Source organism: Lissotriton helveticus (genome assembly GCF_964261635.1).
Source record: "Lissotriton helveticus chromosome 1_1 unlocalized genomic scaffold, aLisHel1.1 SUPER_1_unloc_64, whole genome shotgun sequence".
In the NCBI taxonomy this organism is placed as follows: Eukaryota; Metazoa; Chordata; class Amphibia; order Caudata; family Salamandridae; genus Lissotriton; species Lissotriton helveticus.
In genome coordinates, this window is record NW_027611708.1 from 1,084,813 (window position 1) to 1,102,386 (window position 17,574).

Genomic DNA, 17,574 nt, shown 5'->3' on the forward strand with positions numbered 1-17,574 from the left:
TTTCACCGTTTAATTTAAGAAGATTGGCTTGCATCCAAGATGCAATGTTTCTCAGACCAGTCTGAAGAACTGAGGGTCCAAACGTCTTTTCCATCGAAAGGGAAAAGATGATCTGGGTATTGTCAGCATAAGAGAAAAGGCACAACCCCGCCTCCTTTGCTATTGTTGCCAGAGGTTTAACATACAGATTAAATAGAAGGGGACTTAAGATAGAGCCTTGGGGTACCCCATAAAAAGAGGAATGAGTTTTAGAAGTGGCTCTAGCTGAGAAAACTTGAAAAGTCCATTTGGCAAGAAAAGATGAAAGTCAGCCAAGTGCAGAGCCAGTAATGCCAATGGATTGCAAAGATTTAATTAACACCGTATGGGACACCGTGTCAAATGCAGCGGTCAGGTCGAGCAATATAAGGGCCACCGTAACTCCAGAATCCGTCACTGCTGTATAATGTCTGATACTCCAAGCAGAGTTGTCTCGGTGGAATAACCGTCTCTAAAGCCGGACTGAGAGGAGTGTAGATAGTTAGTAGATTCAACAAATTGAGTTAGTTGCTGGTTAACATGCTTTTCAAGGATTTTGGAATAGATTAGATGGCTGAGATGAATCAGCATTGGCCTTTTTTAAAAGAGGAAGGACCATCGCATGTTTCCAGTCTGAGGGTACAGTAGCTTCTTGGATAGAGGCATAGAGGGAGAGGTGTGGCGCCGCGGCCAGGGCGACTGACGCTAGAATCTGGGCATCACAGTTCGATCCCCGGCTCCGGCGGCAGGCTAGCCCAGCACCATGTGACTCTGGGCAATAGCTTGCTTAATCTTCCCGACGGGCCCCAGTGTCTATAGACCCTTACGAGTGATTGTTGCGCTTTACAAATGTGGATTATTATTTTTATTTAGCAGCTGCATAATTAACATCAAAGAAGATGAATCCAACTGATGCAGCACTGATACAGGGATAAGATCACAAGGGGAGCCAGATTTAATACTGTTTAAAAACTTTTTTAAAGAATTACTGTCAAAAGGTATCCAAGATTCTAGTCTAATGGACCCCTTCACCCTGTAATCAGACTCCGACGTGGAGGGCGAAATAACAGACTAGCTGAGTATTTTGTAATACAGAGTGTATTTGCTCTACTTTATCCACAAAGTAGTTAGTGAGGCTGTCGAATTGTTGCTCATTTAAGGTAGGTGGCATTGATTGTGTATCAGAGCCAGCAAGTTTTTTTACCATAGTAAACAGGGTACGCAAACAAGAAATAGTGGAGGAAACATATTCCTTCCTTGCTAATTTACAAAAAGTTTGGTAGTATTTTAGAGCTTGTTCATATTCAGATTTAAAGACCTGCGTATATTTCCTCCTCCAGCTCCTTTCCAGAGCTTTACATTTGTTTTTTTCAGTTTTTAATTGCTCTGTAAGCCAGGGGGCAGGAGGACGGTGATTATGGGTTTTTTAGATAGTGGAAAACAGTACTCAACTGCGTCAAAAATCCAATCTTGTATTACACTCAATGAAGTGGTTGACATATGCTCAATGATAGGGGCACTATCAACTATTTCTTTGACACCAAATTTGCACTTGTCAGCCCAAAGGGTGAGGTCAGCATCACGTAACTTCTTCAATACTGACCTAAGCCTCCCATTATGCTCTTCAAAATCCACACCAAAGATGAGCACATCATCTGGGTACACCTTGACATCCTGAAGGCCTCCAAGAATGCCCTTCATCTCCCTCTGAAAAAATGAGGCTGCAGAAATCAGTCCGAAAGGCATTCTTAGAAATCTAAAGGTACCAAAGGGTGTTACACAGGAGGTAAGGTCCTGAGAAAAGGAGTGAATATTCTGAATGTTCTGAAGAGGAGTGAAGGCTGGCATGGGGATAGGCGGAATTCAAGTCCAAGGAAGAAAAATGCCTTGCCCCCTCAAGAGAACACAGCATTTTAGTTATGTTGGGTAAAAGGTAATGATCAACAATAACTGCTTTGTTGAGCTCCCTCGAGCTGACACAGAGCCTGGCCTCCCCATAGGCTTTGCGGGCCATAACAACAGGAGAGGCCCACTCCATTGCTTCAACTTCTTGAATGATGCACTTGGCTAAGAGATTGTCTAATTCAACTTTCATGCTCTCCCTTACTTTCAGAGGTGCATTCCTGACCTTAACTGTTTTTGGAACAGCATTAGATTTTACCTTTATCCAATGTACATAGTTTTTGAGACAAACTCAGTTTGCCAGCAAAGACCTCATCCAGTCTCGATTAGCATTACTAACAACCCTAACTGGTGGTAATTCTTTTAGGCAGACAGATCTCATTGGGATCAAGGCAGATATGTAGATCACATAGATGGAACCAACTTATGAGCGGGTCTCCTTTCATCAAGACATAGATTTTATCAGGGATGACTCCCTTTGTAGTCAATTGTGCCCCAGAAATAAGCCAGCAACTCAATAGTCACTCCACCTTAACCTATTGGTTTAATTGGTCTAATGTCTGTCTTCAACAGGGTGACTTTGCCCAGCAGATTACGCTCATAAAATGTTTTTGGGACTAGAGTTATCTTGGCCCCAGAGTCGAAGAGCATGCTCACTGTAGCATCATTGATCAAAACTACCTCCTGAGGGCCATCACTAGCATTCCCTGTGACTGGGAGAATATGGTTTCCTTCCAATTCTTCTTCATAAAGATCAACTTCCCTGACTTTTCTATGCTCGTTGCCCATTCTGCAGCTCTTTGAGACGTGACTTTTCTCTCACAAGTTTTGCACATGGCCTTCCAGCCTGGGTAGTCTTTAACCTGTTGACTGCAGCGCGAATTGTGCCGCGGTGCGTGCATAATAATGAGTGGGCGCGGTTCGGGGGGTCCCCAGCCATCCTCCGCACATGCTCACTGTGACGATGGATGGCCGGGGACGTCCGATGCACGCAACGGTTAAAGTTGGCCATAAGGCCAGAGTTGCCACACCTGAAGCACTTCCCATGAAAATTCGTTGTGTTAAAGGGCTTTGAAGTGGTGCTCGATTTGGGTTTAACGAATCTATCCACCAGCAATTTGACATTAATATTCTCCTTTTTTCACCTGAACTGTCTTTGTGTATAATATCAACACATGCTTTTGAATGCTCGTGACTTTTGGCTATGGTCAGCACTTCTTGAAGAGATGGCGTGTCTTTTTGCCACAGGGCGTGTCTCGTTTTGTCGAGGGCGCATCCTAACATGAACTGATCTCTTAAGCACTCCTCTAAAGCTGCACAAACATTTCACTTGGAAGCCAATTTGCGCAAGGTAGTTATGTACTGTTCCACCGACTCATCCTGCCTTTGCATTCTTCTCCCGAAGTGACATCGTTCAAGGACAGTACTCACTTTGGGGAGGTAGTGCAAGTCCAACTTTCTGATGCAGATCTCATATTCATTAAGAGTGGCAGAGTCACTACCAGAGAGTTCAGGAAGGTGTTCAAAGAATTCTTGTCCCTCAGAGCCCAAACAATGCATTAACCATGAGGCTTTCCTCTCTGCACTTAAGGAAGTGCCACAGACACAAGCATAATGTGTGAAAACCTTCTTTCACTTCAGCCACGAGAGAGAAGGAACTCCTGGAGATGTCAAAAGAAGGGAGGGGCAGTGACATTTTGCATGATGTATGTACTATGTTTTGACCTAGTTACTACTTAAGGGTGATCTTCAGTGATCTACTTACACTGCACAATATCCACAAACCTTATAAGCTGTGCGCATCAGCGAAACTGCGTGAAACTTCAGCAATTAAAATGTAGGCCAATGCGTACAGTCCCAGAAACTTAATTTGCTGTGCGCATCAGCGGAACCATCAGCCCGATTACTGATGGCACATATTTATACAGGGAGGAGTCACTTAAGTCTGATGCTCAATTACATGTGTAGATGTGAGTCTGGTGGTGCCTGATAACTGAAAGACACATATTTGTTTACCTACAATTTCATATATGTCTGATTTATTATTCCTATTACAGCACTTCTACCTTGAGAAGGCCCATCCTAGACCAGTGTGTGGACAAAACACATGCCGACAAATCAAGCACAAAGGGATTTGGACATGGTCTAGGGACGCTAACAACAAATCCTACATCAAACCTCACGTTTAATTGATGGAGAGCAAAGAGCGACCTGAAGCGTAATCCTGAGAAAAAATAACCTGGAGAATTGCTGAAAATTAAAGTAAATTAAATAAAACTAATAAAGAACTACATAACCACAGCTGTGAGACCTGGAAGCCGGTTGTTTCTCAATATAGCCCTAGTTTGTGATTACCTTACAGTGCTCACATTATCATCCGCGCTAGAAGAGATGGGAGCCTGGGGTGTCTGGTCACAGAAGCTCATTTACATACAAAGGGGGTGACAGCCTGTTCACAACGCACAGCACAACTTGCTTACGTAAAGTGCTAGTACACAGAACAGGGTAAAGTCTTGTGTCGCTTTTTTTCATGTTCTTTAATATATCCTGCACCTCGCTCTCTTCTTCTCTTTCTCTCTTTTCAATTCATCATAAATTGCTCAAATTCACTATTGCTTTATCAGCACGGCACAAGTTGTGGGGTAGCCACAGTTTGAAGGGGTCCCCCCACTATTATCTAGAAACGGGACTCAGTTCCATCTAGCTCCTTAGCCTGCAAATGATAATTGTTACTTTGTGAAACACTTTGGGGTTTAGGGGCTGGATAAGGAATAACTTCAGGAAACAAACGCAAATTAAAAGCACATTTTATTTATTCACTGAAAACTGTTTAAAAATGTAATTTCCAAGTTCCACATCTCTGTTTAAAAATATTTACACTTTCAGTCATTTCCGAGTTTAGTTACAAACTAATAGTGGGAAAAACACATGATGTATAAAAACTGAAACCAAAAATGTATTTTTATATTATTTTCATCAACCTTTCACATAAAAATTATTATAATGGCCTGACATCACTCCTTGTGATGTCACTACATGTCACTACACGTTACTGTGATTTGCATATGATAGTGAGTTCCTTCACTATTTTACTTACTTGTGCCCTATTTATTGGCATGACATGGGTCTATAGGTATTAAAAATAAACATATAAATTCACAGGTATTCAGCCTGTTTCTCTGGTGATGTCACACATTGACATGTATTCGGCTGCTTCTTCTATTTTTGGGTCAGTACAAATAACGTGCCGTTCCCCCTCCTTCCTTTTCTCTATTTTTCTCCCCCTTTCTTTGTCTCTCTTGTTCTCTTTATCTCTCCCCCTCTCTATCTCCCACACACTCCTGTTAGCGTTAGCTTCATGAATGTCACTGCTACTTCTGGCATTCATACGACAAATCCTTTAGAACATTGGAGGACAAGGGACAATCAAGTGTGGAAGACGAGTTGCTGGGACTGCAACTGATTGTCCAGTCGCATATATACTTTTGATGTGGGATTTCGCTATTTCACCACATTCTTCAAACAGAGTCGACTGCTTACAATGGCTCAATTCTGGTAAAAAGTAGAGTTTGGCAAGTCACAAAATAAATAGGGTGAGCCATGTCGGAGAGGAGCCACGGGTCACAGTTAGTTATAAGGCCCGAGGCATGAGCTGATCCATCAACCGATAACAGAGTGTAAAAGATGCAGAAAACATTACTTAACCCCTTCGGTGCTCATGACGGAACGGTTCCGTCATGAGCGTCGGTTGGCCTGTGCTCATGACGGAACCGTTCCGTCATGAGTCCATAGGTTCTTTAGAACCTTCAGCACTGCAGCGGAATTCGCGCAGCACTGAAGGGGTTAGAAACAAGGTATATGCTCTTTTATATCTCAAAACAGTTTATTTCTTGAACACCTGTGCTTCACTTTAGTACATCACATATACAGCAGTGGCATTTGTTAATAGTAATATCTACATTTTACCAATGAAGTTTCCCATCTCCAGAGCCCTGACAGCATGTCCACTCTGGGTGTGTTTGGCTTATAGGTTTTATCACTAATCCGACAAGTTAGCTGAAGATATCGTTGTTAGTCCCAGTATTGTTCAGTGTTGCTTTTACAGATGGTGTGGTCAGGTGCGATTGAATGCTTTTCTTTGTATCTCTTCTTCACCAAATAAAAATCAACAATTTTTCTTTTCTTTTAGTCCACATTGTGCTAGCCTCCCACTGTGTATCCTGGTGCATCATGCTGCTTTGCTATGTGTACGGAAGTGAACAATCACTGAAAACAAACACATTTATAATTCTGTAAATACTGTTATCTGTTTTCCTTCTTTACTGCTAGTCCGGTCTTCTATCACCTGGCATTTCAATGTCCCACATAATTTGAATTGAATCTTTTTCCGTAATTCATTCCTCTCACAATAACTGCACTGTTCTGCTCTTGTCTATGTCCTCAGATGGGTCAGTATTATTTTTGATGTTCTTAAGTTCTTTCCGGAGTCTCTGTGTTTGCTGATGTGTTTGGAGGTTTGATAAGTGACTAAAGCTCTTCCCTCTTCACTGCCGCTGAATAGTTTTCCCCCGTGTGTGTTCGCAGATGTCTTTGTAGCACTGATAATTGACTAAAGCTCTTTAGACATTCATTGCACTTGAATGGTTTGTCTCCTGTGTGAGTTCGCTGATGATACCTTAATGCTGAAGAGCTGCGATAACTACTGTCACATTCACTACAATGATAGGGTTTTTCCCGTGTGTGTTCGCTGATGTGTTTGGAGGTTTGATAAGTGACGAAAGCTCTTTCCACATTCACTGCAGTTGAATGGTTTTTCCCCTGTGTGTGATTGCTGATGTCTTTCTAGGTGTGATAATTGACTAAAGCTCTTGACACATTCATTGCACTTGAATGGTTTTTCTCCTGTGTGAGTTCGCTGATGAATCCTTAATGCTGAAGAGCTGCGAAAACTACTGTCACATTCACTACAATGATAGGGTTTTTCCCCCGTGTGTGTTCGCTGATGTGTTTGGAGGTTTGATAACCAACTAAAGCTCTTCAGACATTCACTGCACTTGAATGGTTTTTCTCCTGTGTGAGTTCGCTGATGAATCCTTAATGCTGAAGAGACGCGAAAACTACTGTTACATTCACTACAATTAAAGGGTTTTTCCCCTGTGTGTGTTCGCTGATGTGTTTGGAGGTTTGATAAGTGACTAAAGCTCTTCCCACATTCACTGCAGTTGAATGGTTTTTCCCCTGTGTGTGTTCGCAGATGTCTTTGTAGCACTGATAATTGACTAAAGCTCTTTAGACATTCATTGCACTTGAATGGTTTGTCTCCTGTGTGAGTTCGCTGATGATACCTTAATGCTGAAGAGCTGCGATAACTACTGTCACATTCACTACAATGATAGGGTTTTTCCCCTGTGTGTGTTCGCTGATGTGTTTGGAGGTTTGATAATTGACGAAAGCTCTTCCCACATTCACTGCAGTTGAATGGTTTTTCCCCTGTGTGTGATTGCTGATGTCTTTCTAGGTGTAATAATTGACTAAAGATCTTGACACATTCATTGCACTTGAATGGTTTGTCTCCTGTGTGAGTTCGCTGATGATACCTTAATGCTGAAGAGCTGCGATAACTACTGTCACATTCACTACAATGATAGGGTTTTTCCCCTGTGTGTGTTCGCTGATGTGTTTGGAGGTTTGATAAGTGACGAAAGCTCTTCCCACATTCACTGCAGTTGAATGGTTTTTCCCCTGTGTGTGATTGCTGATGTCTTTCTAGGTGTGATAATTGACTAAAGCTCTTGACACATTCATTGCACTTGAATGGTTTTTCTCCTGTGTGAGTTCGCTGATGAATCCTTAATGCTGAAGAGCTGCGAAAACTACTGTCACATTCACTACAATGATAGGGTTTTTCCCCCGTGTGTGTTCGCTGATGTGTTTGGAGGTTTGATAACCAACTAAAGCTCTTCAGACATTCACTGCACTTGAATGGTTTTTCTCCTGTGTGAGTTCGCTGATGAATCCTTAATGCTGAAGAGACGCGAAAACTACTGTTACATTCACTACAATTAAAGGGTTTTTCCCCTGTGTGTGTTCGCTGATGTGTTTGGAGGTTTGATAAGCGACTAAAGCTCTTCCCACATTCACTGCAGTTGAATGGTTTTTCCCCTGTGTGTGTTCGCAGATGTCTTTGTAGCACTGATAATTGACTAAAGCTCTTTAGACATTCATTGCACTTGAATGGTTTGTCTCCTGTGTGAGTTCGCTGATACCTTAATGCTGAAGAGCTGCGATAACTACTGTCACATTCACTACAATGATAGGGTTTTTCCCCTGTGTGTGTTCGCTGATGTGTTTGGAGGTTTGATAAGTGACGAAAGCTCTTCCCACATTCACTGCAGTTGAATGGTTTTTCCCCTGTGTGTGATTGCTGATGTCTTTCTAGGTGTAATAATTGACTAAAGCTCTTGACACATTCATTGCACTTGAATGGTTTTTCTCCTGTGTGAGTTCGCTGATGAATCCTTAATGCTGAAGAGCTGCGAAAACTACTGTCACATTCACTACAATGATAGGGTTTTTCCCCCGTGTGTGTTCGCTGATGTGTTTTGAGGTTTGATAACCAACTAAAGCTCTTCAGACATTCACTGCACTTGAATGGTTTTTCTCCTGTGTGAGTTCGCTGATGAATCCTTAATGCTGAAGAGACGCGAAAACTACTGTTACATTCACTACAATTAAAGGGTTTTTCCCCTGTGTGTGTTCGCTGATGTGTTTGGAGGTTTGATAAGTGACTAAAGCTCTTCCCACATTCACTGCAGTTGAATGGTTTTTCCCCTGTGTGTGTTCGCAGATGTCTTTGTAGCACTGATAATTGACTAAAGCTCTTTAGACATTCATTGCACTTGAATGGTTTGTCTCCTGTGTGAGTTCGCTGATGATACCTTAATGCTGAAGAGCTGCGATAACTACTGTCACATTCACTACATTGATAGGGTTTTTCCCCTGTGTGTGTTCGCTGATGTGTTTGGAGGTTTGATAATTGACTAAAGCTCTTCCCACATTCACTGCAGTTGAATGGTTTTTCTCCTGTGTGTGTTCGCTGATGAATCCTTAATGTTGAGTAACGACTAAAAATCATTTGACATTGATTGCAATGGTATGGTTTTTCCCCTGAGTGTATTCGCTGATGTCTTTGTAGGTGGTCTAATCGACTAAAGCTCTTCCCACATTCACTGCATTTAAATGGCTTTTCTCCTCTGTGCGTTCGCAGATGATTTTGTAGGTGTGATGACTTACTGAAGCACTTTGCACATTCACTGCACTTAATTTTTTTTTCTCCTATGTGGTTCCACAGATGGCTTTGTAGGTGTGACAAGAAAGTAAAGCACTTTGCACATTCACTGCACTTGAATGGCTTTTCTCCTGTGTGTGTTCGCTGATGTCTTTGAAGGTGTGATAACTGACTAAAGCACTTTGCACATTCACTGCACTTGAATGGTTTTTGTCCTGTGTACGTGTGCTGATGAAGCTTGAGTAGTGATGACAAACTAAAGCTCTTGCTGTATGTGTGTGATTCTTCTTTCTTGGTTAGTCTCTGTGGGTCAGGTATATATTTATCTACATCCCTTGACTGTATTTCCTGATGGGCCGACATGGCTGTTAAAGCACTTGTGTGTTTCTCACACACTTTATATGTGCGCAGTATTTTGTACGTTTGATTTATGTTTTAACAATAAAATACAATAGCCACCAAATATTTGCCACACTCCTAATACGTAGAATGTGTCTTTGTAGGCGGTTGTGCCTTTAGATTGGATTATGGCAATGCACGCTTGCGGGTAAAGATGTATCTTACTTCTGGCCGGTTCAAATTTGGACAGTCTATTGTATTGTAGATAGAAGAGCTCCTCTTTCCATTACCCGTCAGTTGTCTGCCTCCGCTCTGTTGTGCTTTCCGCTTGTTACTGTGGTTTGGCCAGAAAGAGTTTACAATTCACCTAGAGCACGGAATGATGGCTTGTCTTCCTTTTAGAAAATAGAGCACTGCGATAATCACATCATACCGATACATTTATCAAAGTTTGTATTTGACACTTGTTTATACAGGAGGTGGTTTGTTATTGTTGTTGCCTTAAATTTCCTAAGGTCATTTCTTCGTCTTGTGGCGTGGAGGTGCACAGCTCAGCGTCTTACAATCACTGAACTGCCGTTGATGCTTTATCCGGGATCTGTCAGTTTGTGTGCAGGTTCCTCTGTCGCCGACTGCGCTGATGTTTTCCTGAATATTGTAGCTCAATATTTCTGCTATCATTGAAGATTTACAGCATTCGCTTCATTATTGATGGTCAATTCATACATTCAAGGCTTGTTTTCTGTTGGATGTAAAGATATTTAAAATTACTAAATTGAAACAAAATGGAATGAGAATTCACAATATTTAACTGGTTGTAAAAGACATTTCAGGGGAGATTTACCAAATCTCCACGCAATGCAGCGCAGGCCTCCCCTTGCGAGGCTGCGCTGCGTGACATGGAGGGAGCAGGAGAGCACCATATTTTCAAAGATATGGCTCTCTCCTTCCCTTTCCCTTGCGCCGGCACTGATTACAGCAGCCCTGCGCCATGCACACACCTTAGCACAAGAGCGCTAGGGTGTGTGTGTGTGAGTCCAGCATAGGTTTTGTACAGGAAGGACACCCTACCTGAACAAAATACTATGCCTAGACATGAGGGAAACCTTTTCCAACGTTGTATGATTGTTACACTGTGCAGCACGCATGCAAAGTCAGAAAAGGAAGGAGAAATTAAAGCATTTCTCCTTCCAAGCGCTTAGTTTAAACGGGCGCAGTTTTTTCACGCTAAACCCAATCTACTGTATTTGGTAAATTGAGTTTAGCGTGAGAAACAATGGGTGGTTGACGGGAACGCCCATGCCCCACCAGTGGCAGGCCCCAATGTGCAAAGTAACGCGAAGCAGTGCAATGCGATGCTTCACATTACTTTTACGCTATTTGCTGGAAAGAAAATTAGGAAAAATAAATTTTGCACTCTTTTGTGCCACTTTTGTGACGCAAACACGACGCAAAATCTTAGTAAATCGCCCCTTCTTCTTTACTGCCTTTGAACTTAGTAGGGAATATTTCATAATACACAAATATTTAACTAAAAGTTCTGGTGATCAGGTGACATCTTATTAATGTCTGAAAACTAGGTGATTTAACAGTGTTCACTGAGTAACTTAGCAAAGTAAGGGTGCTCGGAGCTCCCAAGTGCTTAAGGTTTTGCTTAAGATAGATGCATACGGTCAAGATTTCATTCAAACAACAATAGAGTTTAGAAAAAGAGATTGACCAGGCGGGGCTGCAAAATTTCCAGTAACTCTTTACGAAGTATACAACGAAAGTAACTCCATTCACACACTTCTCATTTCTTTCCTATTCACTTAAGATTATCTCAAATACCAACTCCTGTCTTTACCTTGCTGTTCATAGGTCACCTTTGACACTTTCAACAGCTCCCTTGGTTCAAGCATTTTTGGTTTCGTCTAACCTGGAAGAGTGGAACATTATTGTGGTTTGTCGGGGTTTCCTATCGCCATAACATCTGTCCATCTCCCTGAAACTAGTGCAGCTTACAGCACCCGGTTCTGGCCCGGAAAGTCTGGATTTTCTGAGCTCCGTAGAACATGAATACAGTTCTTCCGCATACTACAAGACTCCAAGAGTCCACGCTACAAGTGCTGCTGCAAGGTTTAATTAACCCACTGCCCCTGGCAAATGCCAAATAGAGAATAAACATCCAGCCTGCAAGAGCAGAGTGCAGAAAGCATTTCAAGCTCCTCGAGGTACATGGACTTTCTCTGTCTGTCGTAACTGAAGATGTTAATCCTTGGTAACATCTATCGCCTTTGGACAAGGTCCTCCATTTTACTATCAGAATGTAACTCATCCTGCGCAGACACAAACCCTCAAGTCTGTATTGCATGAAGCTGGGTGGTTCTCACGCAAAAGAGGGCCCTCCACAAATTGCTGACATTTTCTTACACCCCCTGGACAGCCGTGGCAACACACAGACCACCCACACCCCCTCAGGGATCACCAGTCCATCTGCCAGGATCAAGACTCGGATCTTTCAACCTTCTCTGTTACCGTCTTTGGAACGGCCCGTCTCTGAGAATCGTGGAAGTTCCACACTCAGTGAGCTCAGAGTTGCCTTGAAAAACCATCTCATGAGAGTGCAAGAAAAGAACATTAAGTGACACGCACTGCACAGAAGTGTAAATATATCTACCATTATTGTTCCATGTACCATTGTCCTACTGCTGATGTTTTGACATGGATGTTTTGCCGTCTATCACAGCAGCTTCTTCGTTATAGTTTGTTTTCCATCATACCTACTTACCTATGTACTGTTTCTGACCCTACAGCATCTCTGGCAGACATGTTGTGCGGTCTGTTGCCACATAAATAGGAAGTAGATTGTTACTGCAGGAAGTTTCCTTGCAGTCAGATGCACTTGATTGGGATAAAAAGTACCATGTTTGTTAGAAAAGCTGCAACTATTGGAATAATAACATACCAAAAGCCGCACATACAGTGCAATAACACAGACCAGGTCCTAGAAAAACGTGATGCAAACAATGCAATAACACACGCCAGGCATTGCAAGAATATGACACAATCAGTGCAATAACGCAGGCCAGGTACTAGGAAAACGGGACTCAAACAATGCAATATCACAGGCCAGGCATTAGGAGAATCCGACGCAAACAATGCAATAACACAGGCCAGGCACAAGGAGAATCTGATGCAAACAATATAATAACACAGGCTGGGCACTAGGAGATTCTGATGCAAACAATGCAATAACACAAGCCAGGCACTAGGTGAATCCGAGGCAAACAATGCAATAACACAGGCCAGGCACTAGGAAAACGGAACGCAAACAATGCAATATCACAGGCCAGGCATTAGGAGAATCCGAGGCAAACAATGTAATAACACAAGCCAGGCACTAGGTGAATCTGATGCAAACAATGCAATAGCACAGGCCAGGCACTAGGGGAGCAAGCTATCTTATCACCAGCAAGGGACACCACAAGCTCTGCGCAGCACCCTGGTAGCAAAGGAGTCCCAGGGTCCACGTCGGAAACGCCGCTAGTGCCATCAGCCTATCCAGGCGCTCAACCTCAGTGTGAGGACTGCCTGCCCCAGCATCCCTTGATGTCACCGCGCTCATACCGCTGCCTCTCCCCCCGCAGTGTGGTACGCGTGCGGACGAAGCCTGGGCCAAGGGCTGTCCCGTCCTTGCCCTCATTGCCAGGAAGAGGCAGGGCAGGGCTACCCCCCTTTCCACTGGCATTAGGCATCTTGCCTACTCAGATTCGCTGGACATTCAAGAACTGTTGTGGACAAGTCAAGGTACTGTTAACGCGGTTATCTCCCAGCATTGCCCAAACTACTCTTTGATTCTAAATAATTTCGCTCTCTCTCCTGAGGGGTTTGCGGGGCCGGTATAAGGATGGCCTGAGGGTTCTCATTGTCCACGGGGCCAAGAGGCCTGTTCATTGCTGATTGTGTAGACAGGTTGCTTTAGACTTAACTTGCACTATAGAGGTAGCACGGGGAAAAGGAAAACTATGGAGGGCAGTGGGGGAGGTGGCGGGAGGGATAGTAAAGGGAAAAAGGCTAGGAAGATACAGAAACATGCAGGGAGTAATTGTGTACTGGATAGGATAGACACCCGCATTAGCGAGTGCGAGGACATATTAGTGACAGATACTACCACCCATGTAGCAAATACTAAATCCCCACAACGCTCTACCCAACCAGCTAGTATAAACAACCCTACTACGGCCCGCCAATTAGCTATTCCAGCTATATTTCATAACCCACTAAAACAAGCGTTGTCATAGCCAATGGGTCTCGCCTTTGGGACCTTATGTGTTTAGCCAGAACTTTTGGCTATGTTGTAGAGCGTTGTGGCTGCTGTGAATTTTGTTGAAAAGTTATAATAAAAAGTGTTAAGCATTTTTGTTACGTTTATACAAACGAAGACAACATTATATATAACCCTGGGCATAGTACTTCGCTACGCCCACGGAGTGGGCGTAGTGTTGCCTACTTCGCCATTTGCAAAGTAGGCGTAGCAGGCAACACTACGCCTACTCCATGGGCGTAGCGAAGTTGCCCGCCACCCGCCTCCATCCCGCCCTCCCTAAATACTTAAATAACCCTTTTAAAAAGAATAAAAACCACTTACCTTTTCGGCTGCGTCCCTGGGGCTCCCTCTCATAATCGTGCTGCCGTCTCGGATACTAATGCGCATGCGCGGCCGCCCGCACATGCGTATTTCTCACGAGAAATGAGCATGCGCGGGCGGCCGCGCATGCGCATTAGTATCCAAGATGGTAGCGCGATTACGAGAGGGAGCCTCGGAGACGCAGCGGACAAGGTAAGTTGCTTTTATTCTTTTTAAAAAGGTTATTTAAGTATTTAGGGAGGGCGAAGGGAGGTGGGTAGTATTTAGGGAGGGCAGGAGGGAGGCGGGTGGCGCGTAGTGGGACTACGCGAAGTGCGTAGGTGGACGTAGTTTCTTGCCCACTTCGCGTAGCTTCGCGTAGCCCCACTACGCCTACTACGCCCAGGGTTAATTATATACAACTGAAAAACCTGATAAAAAAAGATTTTAACATAAAAAATGTCTTCTACTTTTTTTGTACTTGCACGGCTGGCAACTTTTTCCTGCCTGTTCTCATGCTTGTTTGTTATAATTTTTTTTGTTATGGGAAATCGGGACATTAAAAACGGGGGAGTGTAGGTTGGAAAACAGTAATTTTATTAGAACACGAGCAGTGGACGGACACTAGGGGAGAATCAACAGATGTCAGATTCCAAGGGCAGACTGACGTGATGATTAGGTGATGCGCTGATACAAAATGGTGGTGGTGAATGATGATTAGTGCTCAGGTGGTGAAAATATATGGTGTGGATTGGAGGTACGTTGTGGATTGTGGAGTTGAAACATGTTGTTTGGTGTGTAATTAAGCAGTGTGTTTGGAAATGTGGAGTTGAAATGTGTGGCCTGGAACTGTGGTGTTGAGTGAAATTATGCCTAGGAAAATTGTGTCATGGTGTGGAATGCATTTATGTTGATTGGTGGTATGTGGTATAGAGTGCATTTATGTGGAGTGTATTTATGATGCATTGAGTACAGTGCAATTATATGGCGTGTAATTATCTGGCACTGAGTGGTATTATATGGAGTGTATTTATGTTGCATTGAGTAGAGTGTTATTAGGTCGTGTAATTATGTGGCACTGAGTGGTATTATATGGAGTTTATTTATGTTGCATTGAGTAGAGTGTTATTATGTGGCGTGTAATTATGTGGCACTGAGTGGTAATTTGTGGAGTGTATTTATGTTGCATTGAGTAGAGTGCAATTATGTGGCTTGTAATTATGTGGTACTGAGTGGTATGTGGAGTGTATTTATGTTGCATTGAGTAGTGTAATTATGGGCGTGTAATTATGTGGCACTGAGTGATATTATGGGGAGTGTATGTTGTATTCAGTGGAGTGTAATTTTGTGACATTAATTGGAGTATATGTTGCATTGAGTGCGGTGTAATTATATAGCATATAATTATGTGGCTCTGAGTGGTATTGTTTAGAGTGCATGTTGCATTCAGTAGTGTAATTATGTGGTGTGTAATTATGTGGCACTGAGTGGTATTATTTGAAGCATATGTTGCATTGAGTGCAATTTAATTTTGTAGCATATAAGTATGTGGCACTGTGTGGTATTATGTGGAGTGTATTATTGTTGCATTGAGTAGAGTATAAATATGAGGCGTGTAATTATGGCACTGAGTGGTATTATGTGGAGCGTATTTATGTTTCATAGAGTAGAGTGTAATTATGTGGCTTGTAATTATGTGGCACTGAGTGGTATTATGGGGAGTGTATGTTTTATTCAGTAGAGTGTAATTATGTGGCGTGTAATTATGTGGCACCGAGTGGTATTATTTGGAGTGTATGTTGCATTGAGTGCAGTGTAATTATGTATCTAATAATTATGTGGCACTGTGTGGTAACATGTTGTGTGTATGTGTGTTGCATTGAGTGGAGTGTAAGTATGTGGTGTGTAATTATATGGCACTGAGTGGTATTAAGGGAGAGGTGTTGCGCCGCGGCCAGGGCGACTGACGCTGGAATCTGGGGATCGGGGTTCGATCCCCGGCTCCGGCGGCAGGTTAGCCCAGCACCATGTGACTCTGGGCAATAGCTCGCTTAATCTTCCCGACGGCCCCCAGCGCCTAGAGACCCTTACGGGTGATTGTGCACTTTACAAATGTGGATTATTATTATTATTATCATCATTATTATTATTATTATTATTATTATTATTATTATTATTATTATTATTATTATTATGCGTGTAATAATGTGGCAGTGAGTGGTATTATGGGAAGTGTATGTTGTATTCAGTAGAGTAAATATGTGGCATGTAATTATGTGGCATTGAGCGGTAATATTTGGAGTGTATGTTGCATTAAGTGCAGTGTAATTATGTAGCATATAATTATGTGGCACTGAGTGGTATTATTTGGAGTGTATGTTGCATTCAGTAGAGTGTAATTATGTGGTGTGTAATCATGTGGCACGGAGTGGTATTTGGAGTGTATGCTGCATTGAGTGCAGTGTAATTATGTAGCATATAATAATGTGGCACTGAGTGGTATTGTGTGGAGTGTATGTTTTATTCAGTAGAGTGTAATTATGTGGTGTGTAATTATGTGGCATGTAATCATGTGGCACTAAGTGCTATTATTTGGAGTGTATGTTGCATTTAGTGCAGTGTAATTATGTAGCATATAATAATGTGGCACTGAGTGGTATTGTGTGGAGTGTATGTTTTATTCAGTAGAGTGTAATTATGTGGCATGTAATTATGTGGCATGTAATCATGTGGCACTAAGTGCTATTATTTGGAGTGTATGTTGCATTTAGTGCAATGTAATTATGTAGCATATAATTATGTGGTAATTATCATGACATCCTAAAGCGGACTCCATCTATGCATGCACCCAGGATCTGGGGACAACACCCTTAATTCTGCTTGAGGTTAGCATAGTGCAGAACACAAGTCACCTTAAAAAATAACACTACATCACAATGCAGTAACAATAGACTTCTGTTCCCTGAACCCAGACACCCCTCCGATCACTCATGGACTTTCCTTTACCTTTGCCCGTGTATAGTGCTCAGCTGCCTTTAGGGTAGGTTTGCGCTCTACAGATACCACAGATGTACATAAATATTGTACCAAAGCCAATCAGGGAGGTTCAGTGCTAAATATGTCAGACAATGAGTGCATTTCACTTGTGCGAGCATTGTGCGCAGCCTCTCTTCGGGTGGATGGGGTGACCAATTCTCTGTGTTGTTGGGTTCATTTCATTTACTGAACTGACTGTGTTCTTACAGAATACTAACTCTGGTGTGTGACTCCTTCTGCGGCGCAGTGACTGAATCGAATCATTTGACTCGATTTACAGTGAATTCAAACCAAATGCATCTAATTAGTAAACGTGAGAACTAGAGAGAGAGGGGGGCTTAGTTCGAATAAAGGACAAGAGATGGGAAGAGATAATAGAACA

At 42.7% G+C, this 17,574-nt stretch overlaps 1 protein-coding gene across 1 annotated transcript; it reads right to left on the reverse strand.

The window, feature by feature from the left end:
* Window positions 1–4,711: 4,711 nt before the first annotated feature.
* LOC144806336 (uncharacterized) lies at window positions 4,712–10,279 on the reverse strand. The gene is given in 2 exon segments (XM_078672722.1): window positions 4,712–6,652; window positions 6,654–10,279. Coding segments are annotated over 2 exon segments (3,123 nt in total). The 5' UTR covers window positions 9,572–10,279; the 3' UTR covers window positions 4,712–6,447.
* Between the last annotated feature and the right edge of the window lie 7,295 nt (window positions 10,280–17,574).